Below are 17,031 nucleotides of genomic sequence, written 5' to 3'. Positions count from 1 at the left end.
GTGGGTGTGTTCCAATAAACTATTTATGGACACTAAAATTTAAGTTTACATACTTTTCACATTATCATGAAATATTTTTCTTTTGCTTTCCAATCATTTACAACTGTAAAAACCATTCTTATCTTTTAGGCTGTCAAAAACAGGTAGCAGGCTGGATTTGGCTTGTGGCTGTAGTTTGCCATATCCTGGTCTATACTCCAAGTCCTGGTTTTTGCCCACTTGTCATTTACCCAGTCCAGGACAGGCCAGAACACAGAGTTCAAGAGCGCAGTGAAAGAGTGAGAGAGAATTCTTTTTTAGACGGAGTCTCGCTCTGTCGCCCAGGCTAGAGTGCAGTGGTGTGATTTTGGCTCACTACAACCTCCCCCTCCCAGGTTCAAGCGATTCTCCCACCTCAGCCACCCATGCGGCTGGGATTACAGGCATGCGTCACCACGCCCGGCTACTTTTTGTATTTTTAGTAGAGATGGGGTTTCACCATGTTGGCCAGGCTAGGTGAGAGATAATTTGAAGATACAAATTAAAGAGTTAAGGGAAACCAGTCTGGTGGCAGAGTTTATCATTCTCTTTTTTCTAGGTCTTGAGTACTAAGATTACATTTCTAGTTAAATCCTCACTGTTCCTTCAACCCTCAAACTACTGCTCCAGCAGTATGAGGTGGCTGATGCATAATATCTTTTCCTATATCCAGCATCAGCTGTCCTTCTAATAATCCTTTGCTATGTTTTGGTACAACATACTGCATTTCTTCTAATTTCTTGCGAGTTGTTTCTTTTTCTATTAGAAAGCAGTGCTGGCCAGCGGCGGTGGCTCACGCCCATAATCCCAGCACTTTGGGAGACTGAGGCAGACAGGTCAGTTGGGGTCAGGACTTTGAGACCACCAGCCTAGCAACATGGGGAAATCCCATCGCTACTAAAAATACAAAAATTAGCTGGGCGTGGCAGTGTGGGCCTGTAATCCCAGCTATTCGGGTGGCTTAGGCATAAGAATCACTTGAACCCAGGAGGCGGAGGTTGTAAGGAGTGGAGACTGCATCACTGCACTCCAGCCCAGGCAACAGAGCGATAATACTGTCTCAAAAAACAAAACAAAACAAAACAAAACAAACAAAGCAATGTCTTGGCTCTAGAACTTTTTTCTTTTCTCATAATCTATCCTTAATTTTAAAATTCATGCTTCCTGGTATATGTCTGGGCTATAGTGGTAAACAAGACAGATACAGTCCTTGTTCTCATGAAGCCTTATGCTATTCTAGTAGGCAAGAGTAGCCAGGTATATAATTTCAATAGTCATAGTACGAAAATGAAAAATAAAACAAGGTCATGTAAATGCAAGTGAAGTGAGAAATGAGGCAACTTCAGAAAGTGGTCTCAGAATATGAAGAGGGACTATGTGAGAGAGGCCAGCCACGTCAAAGTTAGCTAAGGAGGAGTGTGCCAGGAAGAGGGACCAATAAGAATAACTCTGGCATGTTACCAGGCTGGGGACCAGAGGTTGAAATGTGGGACCATGGAGGACCTTCTTGGCCAGGGAAAGGAGTTTGGACTTTTTCCTGAGTGTGATGAGAAGCCACTGGAAAGTTTTCAAGCAAGCTTCAGACATTCTCTGATTTCCAGTTTTGAAGGACTGCTTTGGCTGCAGTGTGGGGGTTGGGGCAAGACTGAAAGCTGTGACATCAGCTGGAAAGCTAATGCAGTGGTCCAGATGAGAGAAGATGTTGGCTTGGTCTAAGCTGGAAATAGTAGAGATGGAAAACAGCAGCTGGATTAGATTGTCTTTAAATTTGAGCCCACGGAACTTGCTAATTAATTAATTAGCCACGTGGCATGAAAGAACAATCAGGGATGACTCCCAAGGTTTAACTTAAGCAAGGGAATGGATGGTAATGCCATTTATTAGAATGGAAAAAATGAACTGCAAGTTCTGTGTGTGTATGGGGGCTGGGCACGTTATATCTGAGGTGCCTACCAGACATCCAAGCAGAAAGAACAACTTTGCAGTGGGATACAGGACACTAGACTACAGGGCAGAAGTCAGAGCTGAAGACAGAAACTCTGCCATACAGATGGCATGTATTTATTAGTTTTATATTTAAAAATTCATTAATTTTGGCTTTTATCTTTATGAAAATACTGCTTTTGTTTCCCTTAATTGCATTTTTGTTGCTCCAATTTCTTTTTTTTAGATGGAATCTTGCTCTGTCACCCAGGCTGGAGTGTAATGGGACGATCTCGGCTCACTGCAACCTCCACCTCCCGGGTTCAAGTGATTCTCCTGCCTCAGCCTCCTGAGTAGCTGGGATTACAGGCATGCGCCACCACACCCTGCTAATTTTTGTATTTTTAGTAGAGACAGGGTTTCACCATAATGATCAGGCTGGTCTTGACCTCCTGACCTTGTGATCCACCAGCCTCAGCCTCCCAAAGTGTTGGGATTACACGCGTGAGCCACTGTGCCCGGCTTGTTGCTCTAATTTCTTAGGTTAAATAATCCATGCATTTTCCTTGTCAATTTAACTTTTAAAACGACCAATAAAAATTGTGTATATTTATGGTATATAACATAAACATAACATCACGTGTTTTGAAATATACACACAAGGTGGAATGGCCACATTGTGCTAATTTATAGATAGTATTTAAAGCTTCAGAACTGAATGAGATCACTTAGGGAGAAAATACAGAAGGAAAAAAAAAGAAGAGGGTCCCATGCTGGACTAAGATCTAGAGACTTCCAAAATGTTGAGGTTGACATAAAAGCTAATAAAGGAGAATAAGAAGGAACAGCCAAGGAAGCAGGGAAAAAACAAATAGAGTTCATTAAAATTAAGAGAGAGAATTTTAAAGGAGAAAGGAATGATAAACTGTATTAAATGCAGGTAAGGTCAAGTAAAGTTAGGCTAGAGAAGCAACTACTAAATTGAGCAAGATGAAACTGTTGATGACCTTTACAAGATGGGTTTCAATGACATGGATAAAACAAAAGCTCCACGGAAGTGAAGTAAGGAGAAAATGGAAGACTAAGTAGAGAGAGCCAAGTATAGACAATTATTTCAATGAGAGGGATCAGATAAATGGTATAGCAATTGAAGGGGAATATTGGGTCAGGAGAAGGTTTTCTGAAAGAACCCCAAACCTTGAGCTGGGCGCAGTGGCTCACCCCTGTAACCCCAGCACTTTGGGAGGCCGAGGTGGGCAGATCACGCGGTCAGGAGTTCGAGATGAGCCTGGCCAATATGGTGAAACCCCATCTCTACCAAAAATACAAAAATTAGCCGGGCGTGGTGGCATGTGCTTGTAGTCCCAGCTACTCAGGAGGCCGAGGCAGAAGAATCGCCTCCTGGGAGGCGGAGGTTGAAGTGAGCCGAGATGGTACCACTGCACTCCATCCTAGGCGACTGAGCAAGACTCTGTCTGAAAAAATAAAATAAAAAATAAAAAATAAAAAAGCTGGGTGTGGTGGTGTGCACCCGTAGTCCCAGCTACTTAGGAGACTGAGGTGAGAATGAACTTAAACCTATGTCAAGGATGAAAACCCTGGAGCTCCAATATGACCTCAGAAATAAGCTCTTTGCCAAGGTTTATGAATTGAGAGAAGGGAGAGAGACAGAGACAAAGACAGAGAGAGAGAGAGTGTATGTGTGTGTGTGTGGAGGGTGGGGAATGTCGGGGGCTCTCGATACAAACAAACCATATTGATATAAATGTAATTTGCCTATGAATACAATGCATGTATCCATAACGACCATCTCTAACCACACAAATATTAGTTTAAGCAAATCCAAAAACAAATGTGGAAAACACCTTTGCTGGAAAACACTTTCTTCTCCTTTCCCTCATTTTCTAGGCAAGGCTCCTACACTTCGGGCTGCAGCTGGAAGTAAACTGTTTCATATGGAAATGAACTATTTCTAACAATATACCATGCTAATCACGCTTACAAGGCATTTTTTCACCATTTGGTTACAGAGAAAGAAGCTCTGAAAACCAGCAGCTTGTTCCTAATTTAAACTTCTCAAACCCACACATCCTCACATAAAGGAAATAGGTTAAATAACTTCTTCCAAACAAAACAGTACATTCAGAATTAGTTCCAGTCCAACTTGGTAACAGATCAGAAGTGGTCATCTATATTATAATATAGAAACAGTTTCAGACACTATAAGGAAATACCAAATACAAAGAAAAGAAAGCCAGTAGAGAGGGCACCAAACTAATTAAATAAAAAAATAGGAGTGTCAGAGGCATTTGAATCAGAGTGGCTCCATCTTGAATAGGGGCTAGGTAAAATAAGGCTGAGCCCTACTGGGCTGCATTCCCAGGAGGTTAAGGCATTCTTAATCACAGGATGAGAGAGGAGGTTGGCACAAGATACTGGTCACAAAGACCCTGCTGACAGAACAGGATGCAGTAAAGAGGCTGGCCAAAGCCAAGATGGCGATTGAAGTGACCTCTGGTCATCCTCACTGCTTCCTATATGCAAATTATAAAGCATTAACATGCTAAAACACATTCCCTCCAGCACCACGATAGTTTACAAATGCCATGGCAACATTCAGAAGTTACCCTATATATTCTAAAAAGGGACCCTCAGTTCTGGGAAATCTCTGCCCCATTCTTGAAAATCTCATGAGTAATCCACCCCTTGCTTAGCATATAATCGAGAAATAACTGTAAGCATACTTCACTGAGCAGCCCACACTGACTGCAGCTCTGCCTATGGAGTAGCCTTTCTTTTGTTTCTTTATTTCTCTAATAAACTTGCTTTTTCACTTTATGGTCTTGCCCTGAATTATTTCTTGTGAGAGGTCCAAGAATCCTTTCTTGGGGTCTGGATCAGGATCCCTTTTTGGTAACAGCAGGGGAATACACGCTTAGTGTGAGAGGGGATCTAGATAACATATAAGGTTCTCTTCCACTCTATAATTCTCCCAGAAACTATTATCCAAAGAAGAAAAACTAAAAAAATAGAAAACACAAAAATAGTGATTTGCTAGAAAAACTTCTGAGACTAAGCTGCAAGACAAAGTGATTATGTGTATTCTCCACATGAAGTTGGTTAGAGAGGCAAGACACCAGTCTGGCCTATCAGGCAATTTTGAAAACAAAACAAAACCCCAAAACACAAAAAAACTGTAGTGACCCTATGTCTGAGGTGTCGCTATAAAAGTTAGTGGGATGATAAGATCTTTTTTTTTTTTTTGAGACGGAGTCTCGCTGTCACCCAGGCTGGAGTACAGTGGCCGGATCTCAGCTCACTGCAAGCTCCGACTCCCGGGTTCACGCCATTCTCCTGCCTCAGCCTCCCGAGTAGCTGGGACTACAGGCGCCGGCCACCACGCCCGGCTAGTTTTGTATTTTTTAGTAGAGACGGGGTTTCACCATGTTAGCCAGGATGGTCTCGATCTCCTGACCTCGTGATCCGCCCGTCTCGGCCTCCTAAAGTGCTGGGATTACAGGCTTGAGCCACCGCGCCCGGCCCGAAAAGATCTTAATAAAACTTAGGTATCATATAGCAAAGGCTTGATTCATTGTGAATCTGAAAGGGTAAAAAAAAATGATGTGAAGTAGGTTTGGAAGAATGATGACACCCGAAAAGACTATCAATTCACTAACAGAAACTGTCCCTCATCACAGTTGTCCCCCTTCTCAAAATACACAGATCCAAATGCTCTAACAGCAGCTACAATCTTCAATTTGAATCTCAACAGAAAGTAATTCAGAGACTACAGGAGGTAAATTCTATTCCATGAGTTCTATTGCCAAGATAGCACTGAATTTTTTTTCTTTTGGAGACAGGGTTACTCTGTCACCTAGGCTGGAGTACAGTGGCATAATCATGGCTCACCACAGCCCCAACCTCCTGGGCTCAGCCTCCCGAGTAGCTGGGACTGTAGGCGCATGCCACCATATCTGCCTAAATTTTGTATTTTTGGTAGAGACGGGGTTTCGCCACGTTGCCCAGGCTAGAATTTTTCTTCATGTATTTACCAGTAGAGGAGAAACAGACTGAACTATCCATTCAAAAGCAGTTACTCTAAGATGACTATTATATAGTATCTCTGAAAATACAGAATTATAAAGCTACCTCTTGAAAGGCCCCAGAGGAAGGGTATGCATGTCAAGCGCACACCTGACCCAAAGCCCCTCTGTCTGACATAATGCTCCTGTATGTTAACATGCAGTGAGATAATAAAGCTGTACCTTTGCTGCAGTCATTGATGGCCATTTCTTTCTTGTCCTAAAAAGAAAAATAGTATTAATATGTGTTGCCCTAGTTTTATCTTAGTGGCCCAAAGGCTTAATGACATGATCTTATCACTAATAACTGCTTATGGAGATACAGAATGGTTTTCAAAGAAACTATGTAAAAACCTGAACGTTACTTCCAAGACAAAATTCAAAATTTACGTGGTGATGGCTCTGATCTGAAAGCCTCCTGGTAACACATTATTCAAGTCGCTTCTTTCTGAAAGTGTCTTTAAAGATTGTTCTAACTGACCTATTACATTTGCAAGACACTTTACATTAGAATGCTGACATTGAGAAACTTTGTGACCTAAAACAGGGCAAATGACTGACATGTGAATAACTGAATTACCCCCCTCTCTGGCTAGTGGTTATACTATCATACCCCAAAGTTGTATATTTCAGAAAGTATACAGATGCTCCATCTACAGACACACAGTGTGGCTTGTCATGTAGTCTCAGTTATAAACCTTAATTTATCCACTGATCAAACAAAAATACAAAACACTTAAAGTATTTAACTAATTAAACTTTCTGAATCTAGAAGCATGACACAGCGGAAAGAACACTGGATGTCAAAGACTGAATTCTGGTCCTGGTTCTGACAATAACCTGCTCTTTAACACTGGCCATGCTATTTTCCTTCTCTAGGGCTCAGTTTGTCTCATTTAAAATAGAAGCAGCGTGGACTGGATGTTATATAAGATGTCTTGTAGTTCTAAAATGTCCATTTTCCTGAAATTAGGAATTTTTGTATTACAGAAATAAGTTATTTCTTTTTTTTTTTTTTTTTTTTTTTTTGGGGAGTCTCGCTGTGCCGCCCAGGCTGGAGTGCAGTGGCCAGATCTCAGCTCACTGCAAGCTCCGCCTCCCGGGTTCACGCCATTCTCCTGCCTCAGCCTTCCTAGTAGCTGGGACTACAGGCGCCCGCCACGTCGCCCGGCTAGTTTTTTGTATTTTAGTAGAGACCGGGTTTCACCATGTTAGCCAGGATCGTCTTGATCTCCTGACCTCGTGATCCGCCCGTCTCGGCTTCCCAAAGTGCTGGGATTACAGGCTTGAGCCACCGCGCCCGGCGAAATAAGTTATTTCAAATAAGTGTTCAATATTCTCACAATGCCTACTGTAGCAAATACTAAATATTCTGCAGAATATTTCAGAGCAATGTCAGCGAAATTGTTTCAGGATTCAATCAAAAGCAGTTTGGGGCTGGGTGCAGTGGCTCACACCGCAATCCCAGCATTATGGGGGACCAAGGTGGAAGGATTACTAGAGGTCAGGAGTTTGAGACCTGGCCAACATGGTGAAATCCTGTCTCTACTAAGAATACAAAAATTAGCCAGGTGTGGTGGCGGGTGCCTGTGATCCCAGCTACTTGGGAGGCTGAGGCAGGAGAATTGCTTGAAATCAGGAGCGAGATTGCTGTGAGCCGAGTTCACGCCACTGCACTCAAGCCTGGGCAACAAAAGAAGACTCCGTCTCAGAAAACAAAAAAAAAAAGTTTCAGGATGAAGAGTGATGACTTAATGAGTGTGGGGTATCCTTTTAGGATGATGGAAAAGTTCTGGAACTAGATAGTGGTGTTGGCTATATAACACTGTGAAGGTATTTTAATACACTGAACTGTATACAGTCGTGCACTGTATAATGACATTTCAATCAATGATAGATTGTGTATAAAACAGTAGTCCCATAGGAGTATAACAGAGCTGAAAAATTCCTATCACCTAATGACACAGTAGTCATCATAACATCATGGCATAACTTTCTACTCAGATGTTGGTGTGATGCTGGGGTAAACAAACCTACCGCACTGCAAGTCATGTGAAAGTATAACACAGGCTGGGCATGGTGGCTCATGTCTGTAATCTCAGCACTTTGGGAGGTCAAGGTGGGCGGATCACCTGAGGTCGGGAGTTCGAGACTAGCCTGGCTAACATGGTGAAACCCCATCTCTACCAAAAATACAAAAAAATTAGCTGGGCATGGTGGCATGCACCTGTAATCCCAGCTACTTGAGAGGCTGAGACAGGAGAGTCGCTTGAACCTGGGAGGCAGAGGTTGCAGTGAGCTGAGATAGCACCATTGCACTCCAGCCTAGGCAACAGAGTGAGACTCGATCTCCAAAAAAAAAGAAAGCATAACATATACATAACACTTGATAAAAAATGGCTGTTACTGGTTTATGTATTTACTATACACTACTTTTTATTATGTTAAGAGTGCACTCCTTCTACTAAAACAAAAAGTTTACCATCAAACAGCCTCAGACAGGTCCTACAGGAAGTATGGAAGTATTCCAGAAGAAGGCATTGTTATCATAGGAGATGACAGTTTCATGTATTTGTCGCTCTTGAGGACCCTCCAGTGGGACTAGATGTGGAGGTGGAAGACAGTGATACTGATGCTCCTGATCCTGTGTAGACCTAGGCTACTGTGTGTATTTGCATCCTAGTTTTCAACAGAAAAGTTTAAAAAGTGAAAAACAAAACAAAACAAAACAAAACAAAACAAACCCCCACTATTTAATAGAAAAAAGTATATACAATAAGGATATAGCTGGGCATGGTGGCTCACGCCTGTAATCCTAGTGACTCGGGAGGCTGAAGCAGGATGACCACTTGAGGCCAGGAGTTCAATACTAATCTGTGAAACACAGTAAGACCCCATTTCTTAAAAACTTTTTAAAAAAATTAAAAGAAAACCAAACAAAATTAGCTGGGCATGGTAGTGCAGGTCTGTAGTCCCAGCTTCTTGGGAGGCTGAAGTGGGAGGATTGCATGAGTCCAGGAGTTCAAGGCTGTAGTGAGTGATGACTATGCCATTGCACTCAAGGCTGGGCAAAAGAGCAAGATACTGCCCCGGCTCAGAAGATAAGGATATAAAGAAAATATTTTTGTAGTTGTACAACATGTTTATGTTTTAGGCTGTTATTACAAAAGAGTTTAAAAAAATTTAAAAGTTGATAAAGAAAACAAGGCACAGTAAACCAAGGTGAATTTATTAAAGAAAAATAAAAAAAATAAATTTAGTGAAGCCTAAATGTAAGATGTTTATGAAGTCTACAATAGTGTAATGTCCTAGGCCTTCACATTCACTCACCACTCACTCACTGACTCACCTAGAGCAATTTCTAGTCCTGCAAGCTCCATTCATGGTATATACGGTATATGTATGTGTATGTGTATACATATGTGTGTGTGTATATACCTATATATATAGATGCACCATTTGAAAAATATCTTATACTGCATTTTTACTATACTTTTTCTGTTTAGATACTCAAATACTTACCATTGTGTTCCAACTGCCTACAGTATTCAGTGTGGAAACATGCTGTACAGGTTTGTAGCCTAGGAGCAATAGGCTATGCTATATAGCTTAGGTGTGTAGTAGACCATACCATCTGGATTTGTGTAAGTATATGATGTTCGCACAATGATGAAATCACCTAATAACACATTTCTCAGAATGTATGCCTGTCGTTAAGTGACTCACGACTGTACTTTAAAATGGCCAACTTTATGTCATCTGTATTTTACCACAATATACAAAACAAAAAAGGTTTCAGGGTCATCTGGGACCTTTTTTATTTCTCTTCCAATGTTCAGCACACCAGTTCAAGTATTAAAAACTCTAAGAAGTCCTTTAAAGAAATCTGTATAACTTTATATGTCAGTATTTCTCCAACCTATCACATTTCTCTAAGTCAAAGACACACAATTTCAGTTTCTGAAATAGAAATAAATCTTTACAATTTATGTGTACAGCTGTTGTGGTGGTATTCTTTGTGTGCCTAGAAGTGATTATTAAGCTGTAGTGCATCTTATCCACTGTCCTCTTCAAACCAAGGAATTACCGAATTTTATTGCAGAAACTTTTGCTTGAGGCTCATAGTCTGCTAATACCTCAGAAGACCCGGGTGTTGTCTGCTGCTTACAATGGTAGTCTCCAAAGTGGAGTGTGTGAAAAAAACAGATCACAACTTTACCGTTCTTTCATAATTTTTATATATAGGTAGCTATCTCTATAAAACAATATACATAATACATAAGGACAAAACAAATGTACACAATATATAAGGACAAACAAATCTAACTATACATATAAAACAATGTATAAAATATATATAAACAGTAGTTAAAAAAAGAAAAAGAGAACCTATTCTTTTAGGGCTCTGCTCTTGTGTAGCTAGCAAGACCTAGAGCTGAAACTCTGCCCTAACTCCAGGTTACCTTTTCTCTCTCCAGATATGAAATGTGAAGTGTGACCAGGGGCACTAAGTCAGGGATGCTAAGCGTGCAAACCTGCCTTTCAGAAATTCTTCGTCTTTACCTCTTAAAGCAGTTGAACCATCATTTCCTTGAAAAACTTAGAATATGCTCCTTAAATTGTGTCAGGGCACTAATCCCAGAAGTTATCAAGTCTCTCATTTTAGAGTCTTCATAAAGTATTAAAAATGCAACTTAAAGCCAGACACGGCGGCTCATGCCTTCCTAGCACTTTGGGAAGCTAAGGTGGGCGGATCATGAGGTCAGGAGTTCAAAACCAGCTTGACCGACATGGTGAAACCCCGTCTCTACTAAAAATACAAAAATTATCCAGGTGTGGTGGCGGGCACCTGTAATCCCAGCTACTCAGGAGGGTTAGGCGGGAGAATCGCTTGAACACGGGAGGCAGAGGTTGCAATGAGCTGGGATCATGCCACTGCACTCCAGCCTGGGTGACAGAGCGAGACTCCAATCTCATAAAAAAAAAAAAAGAATGCAACTTAAAAAAACAGAAAACTTTACCAACAAAACTATTCTTTGAACAGGAAGCAATCATAGAACAATGCTCTTTTGAGTTTTCCTCAGATGTGACAGACAAAATATTAGCAAGACCATACATCTTCTTAACTCAAGAACCAGACTACTTATGCCAGCCCAAACCTAGAAATAGCAATAACTTGGGCAACTATGGAAACAAAGAATCCCAAATCCCAGGAGCCAACTGGGTATGGTGCATTTCCCCTGATACTGAAGGCGCATCCTTGATCCTATTTCACAATGACAATGTCCAGTCTAAGAATGTGGCAAAATGGAGAAGCAAATCCAAAAGATCAGAATTTTTCAGGTAGGTGTAAAAACTGTTAGATGTTAATTCTGATTGCTGGTGGGATACATTAAAGAATATTGTTTTAAATAAACTTAAACCAATTGTTTTGTTTTCTCTAATACAAAACGTTGCTTTGTATACTCTAAAATTATTTCTTCTCTCATGCCGCATGAAATAGTCCAAAAACACTCTGCTTTGAAGATTGAATCCTACACAAGTTCCGGTAAAAAAAACCGTAACCTTTCCGCATATCCAAGCATTCAAGCACACATCCCCATCCCTGCCCTGGGGCCTTTCAAACAAACAAAAAAACCTTGTCCCCTAAAGTAACTGTAGTAGAGACATTTGAGAATTTCAGACAGTATCCAAAGAGATATCTGATCTAAACAAATGAAAAAACTGCCACTCCCAATCTTGAGCCAGCATCATGGTTACTTAAAGCTATGTTAAATAACCTATTCTTTGCGCTTTGAATGTAAGCAGCCATAGTTTAAAAAGTGGTATTGTTTAAAAAAAAAAAAAAAAAACCACTCCCATTTCAATCCAACGATTATGAAGACTAAATAGGAAAATCAGACAAATCAGAAACAAATCTAACTTATTTTTTGAGATGGAGTTTCACTCTTGTTGCCCAGGCTGGAGTGCAGTGCACTGCAACCTCCGCCTCCAGGGTTCAAGAGATTCTCCTGCCTCAGCTTCCTGAGTAGATGGGATTACAGGCACCCACCACCACGCCTGGCTAATTTTTGTATTTTTAGTAGAGATGGGGTTTGACCATGTTGGTCAGGCTGGACTCGAACTCCTGACCTTAGGTGATTCGCCCGCCTCGGCCTCCCAAAGTGCTGGGATTACAGGCATGAGCCACTGTGCCTGGCCCAAATCTAACTTTTAATACCATCACGGTATAAAACAAATATATTTGTACTCTCACCTATTCCACACTCACCTTGTTATACTAGGTTCTCAATCCTTTGGAAATACAAAATGTTTTTAAAGTTCCTTGACACCTATTTTGCATTTAGGGGTATCTTTTATCCCAACTGTTGGAGATTTCTCCAAGTGTCCATACTTTGAACAGAAAAGTCAGAATCCTAGGAATAACCATCTTTAAAGATGCTTTAAAGCCCAGAGTTTTCACCGGTGTTTCCCTGTGCCTTTGCATGTTTATCTAGAATTCCAGAGGCCTAAAATAAGGATCTAGAGCTATTCTAGGACATGCACTGCTTGGTTCACTGCTTCATTAACCTGCCCTAGTTTAGCTAAAAACTTGCCAGCACTCCTTCCATGAAAGTATTCACTCAGCTACTTTAACGGGGAATGCTAACAGTAATCTGACTCAAGTTTTTCAAAAGATTTTGTATTCTCCCTGTGGCCTTTACATCAGGAACATATATGGGCAGGAAAAGGGAGGCAGCAACCTCTATGCTAGTTTTTGGAAAGAAACTATGGTATGAAAAGACTGCAAGTCCCTGTGCTTTTTAAAAAGAAAAGGTCAAAGATACATACCTGCTTCATCCTTGCTGCAGCTCTATTTGAAAATAGAATCGACCTCTCCTTTTGGAAGCAGCATGGGCACATTTCAAGGGCTCGACTATAAGAACTTTCAGCTTCTATATAATCTGAGGATGATAAGATAAAGGATGAGTGGTCATTATGATTTTATTCCTGATACTACTATATTCCGCAGGATCTCAGAAGCACTGTTTTCCATTCATAGGATGAAGGTTTTGAGTTAAAAGATGGTCACAGTCTATTAAGTCTGGGGCAGTAAAAATCACTTCCTCCTTTCTTCTCTTTAAAGGAACAGTGCTCACTTGTGCCAACCTCACAGGCTGTGCTTGGTGAACTGACAGCTGAACATGCTGTCAGCGACAAGCCCTCAATACTCAGGAGTCCTGGCATTCCCTCAATGTTCAGTTTTCATTTGGCTGGGGAATTCAGAAAGGAGTTTTCAAAGGAGGTTAGAGAACTAGACAGAGGAAAGAGACTAAACTCTGGGATCCATGGCCTGAGATAAAGAAAAAAATTGTATTTGCTTTAATTAAATCTGTTGTGCTTTCATACAGTCAACCTGGCTAAAACGGCATCTGTGAAATGTTTGAAGAGAGACATTTGATAGAGCTAAAAGGAACAATGTAAAAATCAATATTTAAATCAAGACCTTAAAAAAGAAAATGGTGAAAAAGAGAATTATGGTCAGGATACTAACAGAAAATTGCCTATGTACTCCTTTCTCAGGTTTGAAATATTTAATATTAACATACAAAAAATATGCTTTCAAAATTAGAAGTATTTATTCTATTAGAAAAAAATATTAATCATTACTAAACCAGGAAATAGAAGAAAAAAATTAAAATCTGAAATCAGATAATAGGGTAACTTTTGGGGAAAAAAAGAAAAAAAATAAAAAACCTGAAAGTAACTGGGGGAAAATCTTAACACTCCTAGATTTCTGAAGGATATATACTTTGAGATGTGACAGAAGACTTCTGCTCTAAGATCAACTAGTTAACCCAAATTATCAGAATGAACCTCACCAACTTATTTCTAAGCAAATGTAGAAAATGCAGAAGGACATGAAGAATCTCTCTACTTGAGGCATCCAAAGAAAACGGCACATGAAAGAGCAACCCTTCTGAAGCAGTTTGGAGAATTTAAAAAAAGAAAGAAAGCAGGAGCAACCAAAGCACAGGCAGCCCTAGGCCGTACCAGAGCAGTCAGGCCTGCTTTTACAGCCCCACAGCAGGTGAGGAGTGGGGACTCTGCTTTTACAGCAACGCAGCACATAACCTTTTAACATTCCAGGTTAGTGTTTTCCAAAGCAAGAGTTCAAGAGTTTCACCCCTGATTCTAGATTAACCGATAGCGGATTACAGAAAGACCATGCATGTGCCAAGAGACAAATGGTAACTTGTCACCATCAGATGAATAATTTGGCCTGGTTAAAAATCCAAAATGCCAAGGTACTGGGAAGCAACATTGTATTGTGAAGTTTGGTTTTGGGGCTTCTTCAAATGTTCTTTGGGATTTCTTCACAGACTCTATAACAGGATGAGGAGTCAAGATGACCAGATTATCAGTGCTGAAAGTTATCTTACCTCCTTTCTTAAACTGTTCATTTCCCTCCTCCTTTAGTCTAGTGCTCTCTTCTCTTCTTTTCTGAAAGAGATCGGAGAATTACATAATTTCTCACAATATTATTATAAGTGAACAAAAAGGTGAGCTTTCTTTACACACAAGCCTATTTAATAGGCAACAGTCTGACTTTTGAGAAGTGGATCAGTTTCACCAAAACCTTGTACAGTGTTAGAGGAAGAAAAACACATGACCATCGGGCTAATTATCAATTTTATTCTTGATGTTTAAAACAAAAAACGTAGGTTTTCTTGGCATGTCCTTTGCTTTCTATGTTTCTGGCTTTTGCATGGAATGATAATTATAGTATCACTTAATTTCTACTTACTCAGAAATGAAACTAAATAACATACCCACTGGTGTACATACCAGTGTAAATTCAAATTCTAGCTTCCAGTACTTACTAGTTATGTGACCTTGGACAAGTTTCAGAATCTTTCTGAGCCTTGGTCTCTTCATTTCAAAAACGAAGCTTTAATAGTATTATGGACTACTGTTTAATGGATTAATGTAATAATATATGTAAAGCTGCTCATACAGTGACTAGCAAATAAGGGCTCAATAAAAAATAAGCTATTATTTTCTGTGAAATAAGTACTTTAATCCTTATAGATATAAGAACCCTTCATGGTTTGTGTCATGAAGGAGACACAGTATGCTAGGAGAGCACATTCGCGGAGACAAGCCATGCCTGTAGGGTTAGGGCAGTATACTGTTAGCAGGTTAACACAGGAAAATGTGAAGAAACCTAAATAAATTAGTCTGTCTTTTCTTAGTTTATTCAAACAACACAGAAACTTGCACAGAGGGCCCAAAACTCATCATATACAAAGGCTGAGAGAATATTTTCCTGCAAAGCCAAGTAGACGCATGCTGAGTGTGTGCACTTTCTTCTGGAACATCTTAACAATATAACTGGCACAAGCCAAACCAGAAGAGTCTGCCTGCCTGCCACCTTTTGACAGTGCTTTAAAATAAAAACAACAAAACCCCCAAAAACAGAGAATCCCCAAAGTCCCCCCTTTTTATTTTTTAAAGAGATAGGGTCTCACTATGTCGCCCAGGCTAGAGTGCAGTGGCTATTCACAGATGTGACCAACACACACTATAACCTTGAACTCTTGGGCTCAAGTGATCCTCCTGCCTCAGCTTCCTAAGTAGGTGGGACTATAGGTGCACACCACTGTGCTGAGTTCTTTCTTCCTTCTTGAAGCTTCTGATTAAGTAATCTCAAAAGGAGGAAATACAGTTTGAGCAGGGTATTTCATGCACAAGAGAAGCCTGGAACCTAAACAACAGGTCTTTTTAACATTAGGAACTGATATGGTCTGTGTCCCTACCCAAATATCCCCACAGGTCGAGGGATGGACCCTGGATCATGGCGGGGTTCTCCCATGTTGTTCTCATGAGAGTGAGTTCACTCTCATGAGAACTGATGGTTTTCAAGTGCCACACTTTAAAACCATTTGCTTCCCCTTCACTTTCCGCCATGATTGTAAGTTTCCTGAGGCCTCTGCAGTCATGTGGAACTGTGAGTCAATTCAACCTCTTTTGTTTATAAATCACCCAGTCTCAGGCAATTCTTAATAGCAGTGTGAAAACGGACTAATACAGGAACCAAAGTAAAAATATTCTTTCTCTGGAAAAGATTTGTCAATATGCTATTGATGAGACCGGGTATTTCCCAAATGTTTTATTATTACACTGCGGATTAAACACAGCACTTGATGAATCTCAATGAAGAAACTAAAAGGTAAGTATAGAGTGAATCTAATTTTTATGGTATGTACTATGTGCCAGACACATAGCAGATACACATAAAAATTCAGTTTAAGATATAATGTATCTGAGGGAAGGGCTATTCTAAAGGAATTCAGAAAAAAATAAAATATAAGAACATGGCCATATTTACCTAGTACTACCCATAAGAAAGATGCTTGGATTGTAATGATCTCTACTGTATTGATTAGGGTTATTGGATGCAAGCAAAAGACTATCTTAAGCAAAAAACTTTAGGGGGCAGGCTTACTGGAAAGACATCAGCGCTCACAGAATCAATGGGAGGCTTAAAGAACAGGCTTAGAAAGCAGGTAGAGCTCGGGCGGGCATGGTGGCTCACACCTGTAATTCCAGTACTTTGGGAGGCTAAGGCGGGTGGATCATGAGGTCAAGAGATCGAGACCATTCTGGCCAACATGGTGAAACCCTGTCTCTACTAAAAATATCAAAAAAAAAAAAAAAAAAAAAAGGAAAAGTAGCTGGATGTGGTGGCACGTGCCTGTAGTCCCAGCTACTCAGGAGGCTGAGGCAGGAGAATTGCTTGAACCTGGGAGGTGGAGGCTGGAGTGAGCCAAAGTTGTGCCACTGCACTCCAGCCTGGAGACAGAGTGAGACTCGTCTCAAGAAAAAAAAAAAAAAAAAAAAAGAAAGAAAACCCAAGGAGGCCCTGCCAAAAGAAGAAGCAGAATGCATGAGTGTCTTTTAGGAAAAGACTTGCCAGGACAGGGCTGCGATGGTAGCAAATCAACTCTAACCATTCCATTTTCTT

The 17,031-nt window shown here is 40.5% G+C and overlaps 1 protein-coding gene across 3 annotated transcripts in view; it reads right to left on the bottom strand.

Annotated features, from left to right (window-relative positions):
• Positions 1-17,031, bottom strand: part of TTC1 (tetratricopeptide repeat domain 1) — a 58,107-nt gene that overhangs the window by 17,438 nt on the left and 23,638 nt on the right. For all 3 annotated transcript variants that reach the window (XM_017885723.1, XM_017885724.1, XM_017885725.1), the window contains exons 3-5: positions 14,447-14,507; positions 12,855-12,967; positions 6,207-6,243 (exon numbers count right to left, since the gene is read on the bottom strand). In XM_017885723.1, the coding sequence (XP_017741212.1) occupies positions 6,207-6,243; positions 12,855-12,967; positions 14,447-14,507 (211 nt within the window). The remainder of the gene's footprint in view (positions 1-6,206; positions 6,244-12,854; positions 12,968-14,446; positions 14,508-17,031) is intronic.

This window comes from Rhinopithecus bieti, unplaced genomic scaffold (genome assembly GCF_001698545.2).
Source record: "Rhinopithecus bieti isolate Rb0 unplaced genomic scaffold, ASM169854v2 scaffold_15146, whole genome shotgun sequence".
In the NCBI taxonomy this organism is placed as follows: Eukaryota; Metazoa; Chordata; class Mammalia; order Primates; family Cercopithecidae; genus Rhinopithecus; species Rhinopithecus bieti.
This window is presented reverse-complemented; position numbering and strand designations above follow the sequence as displayed.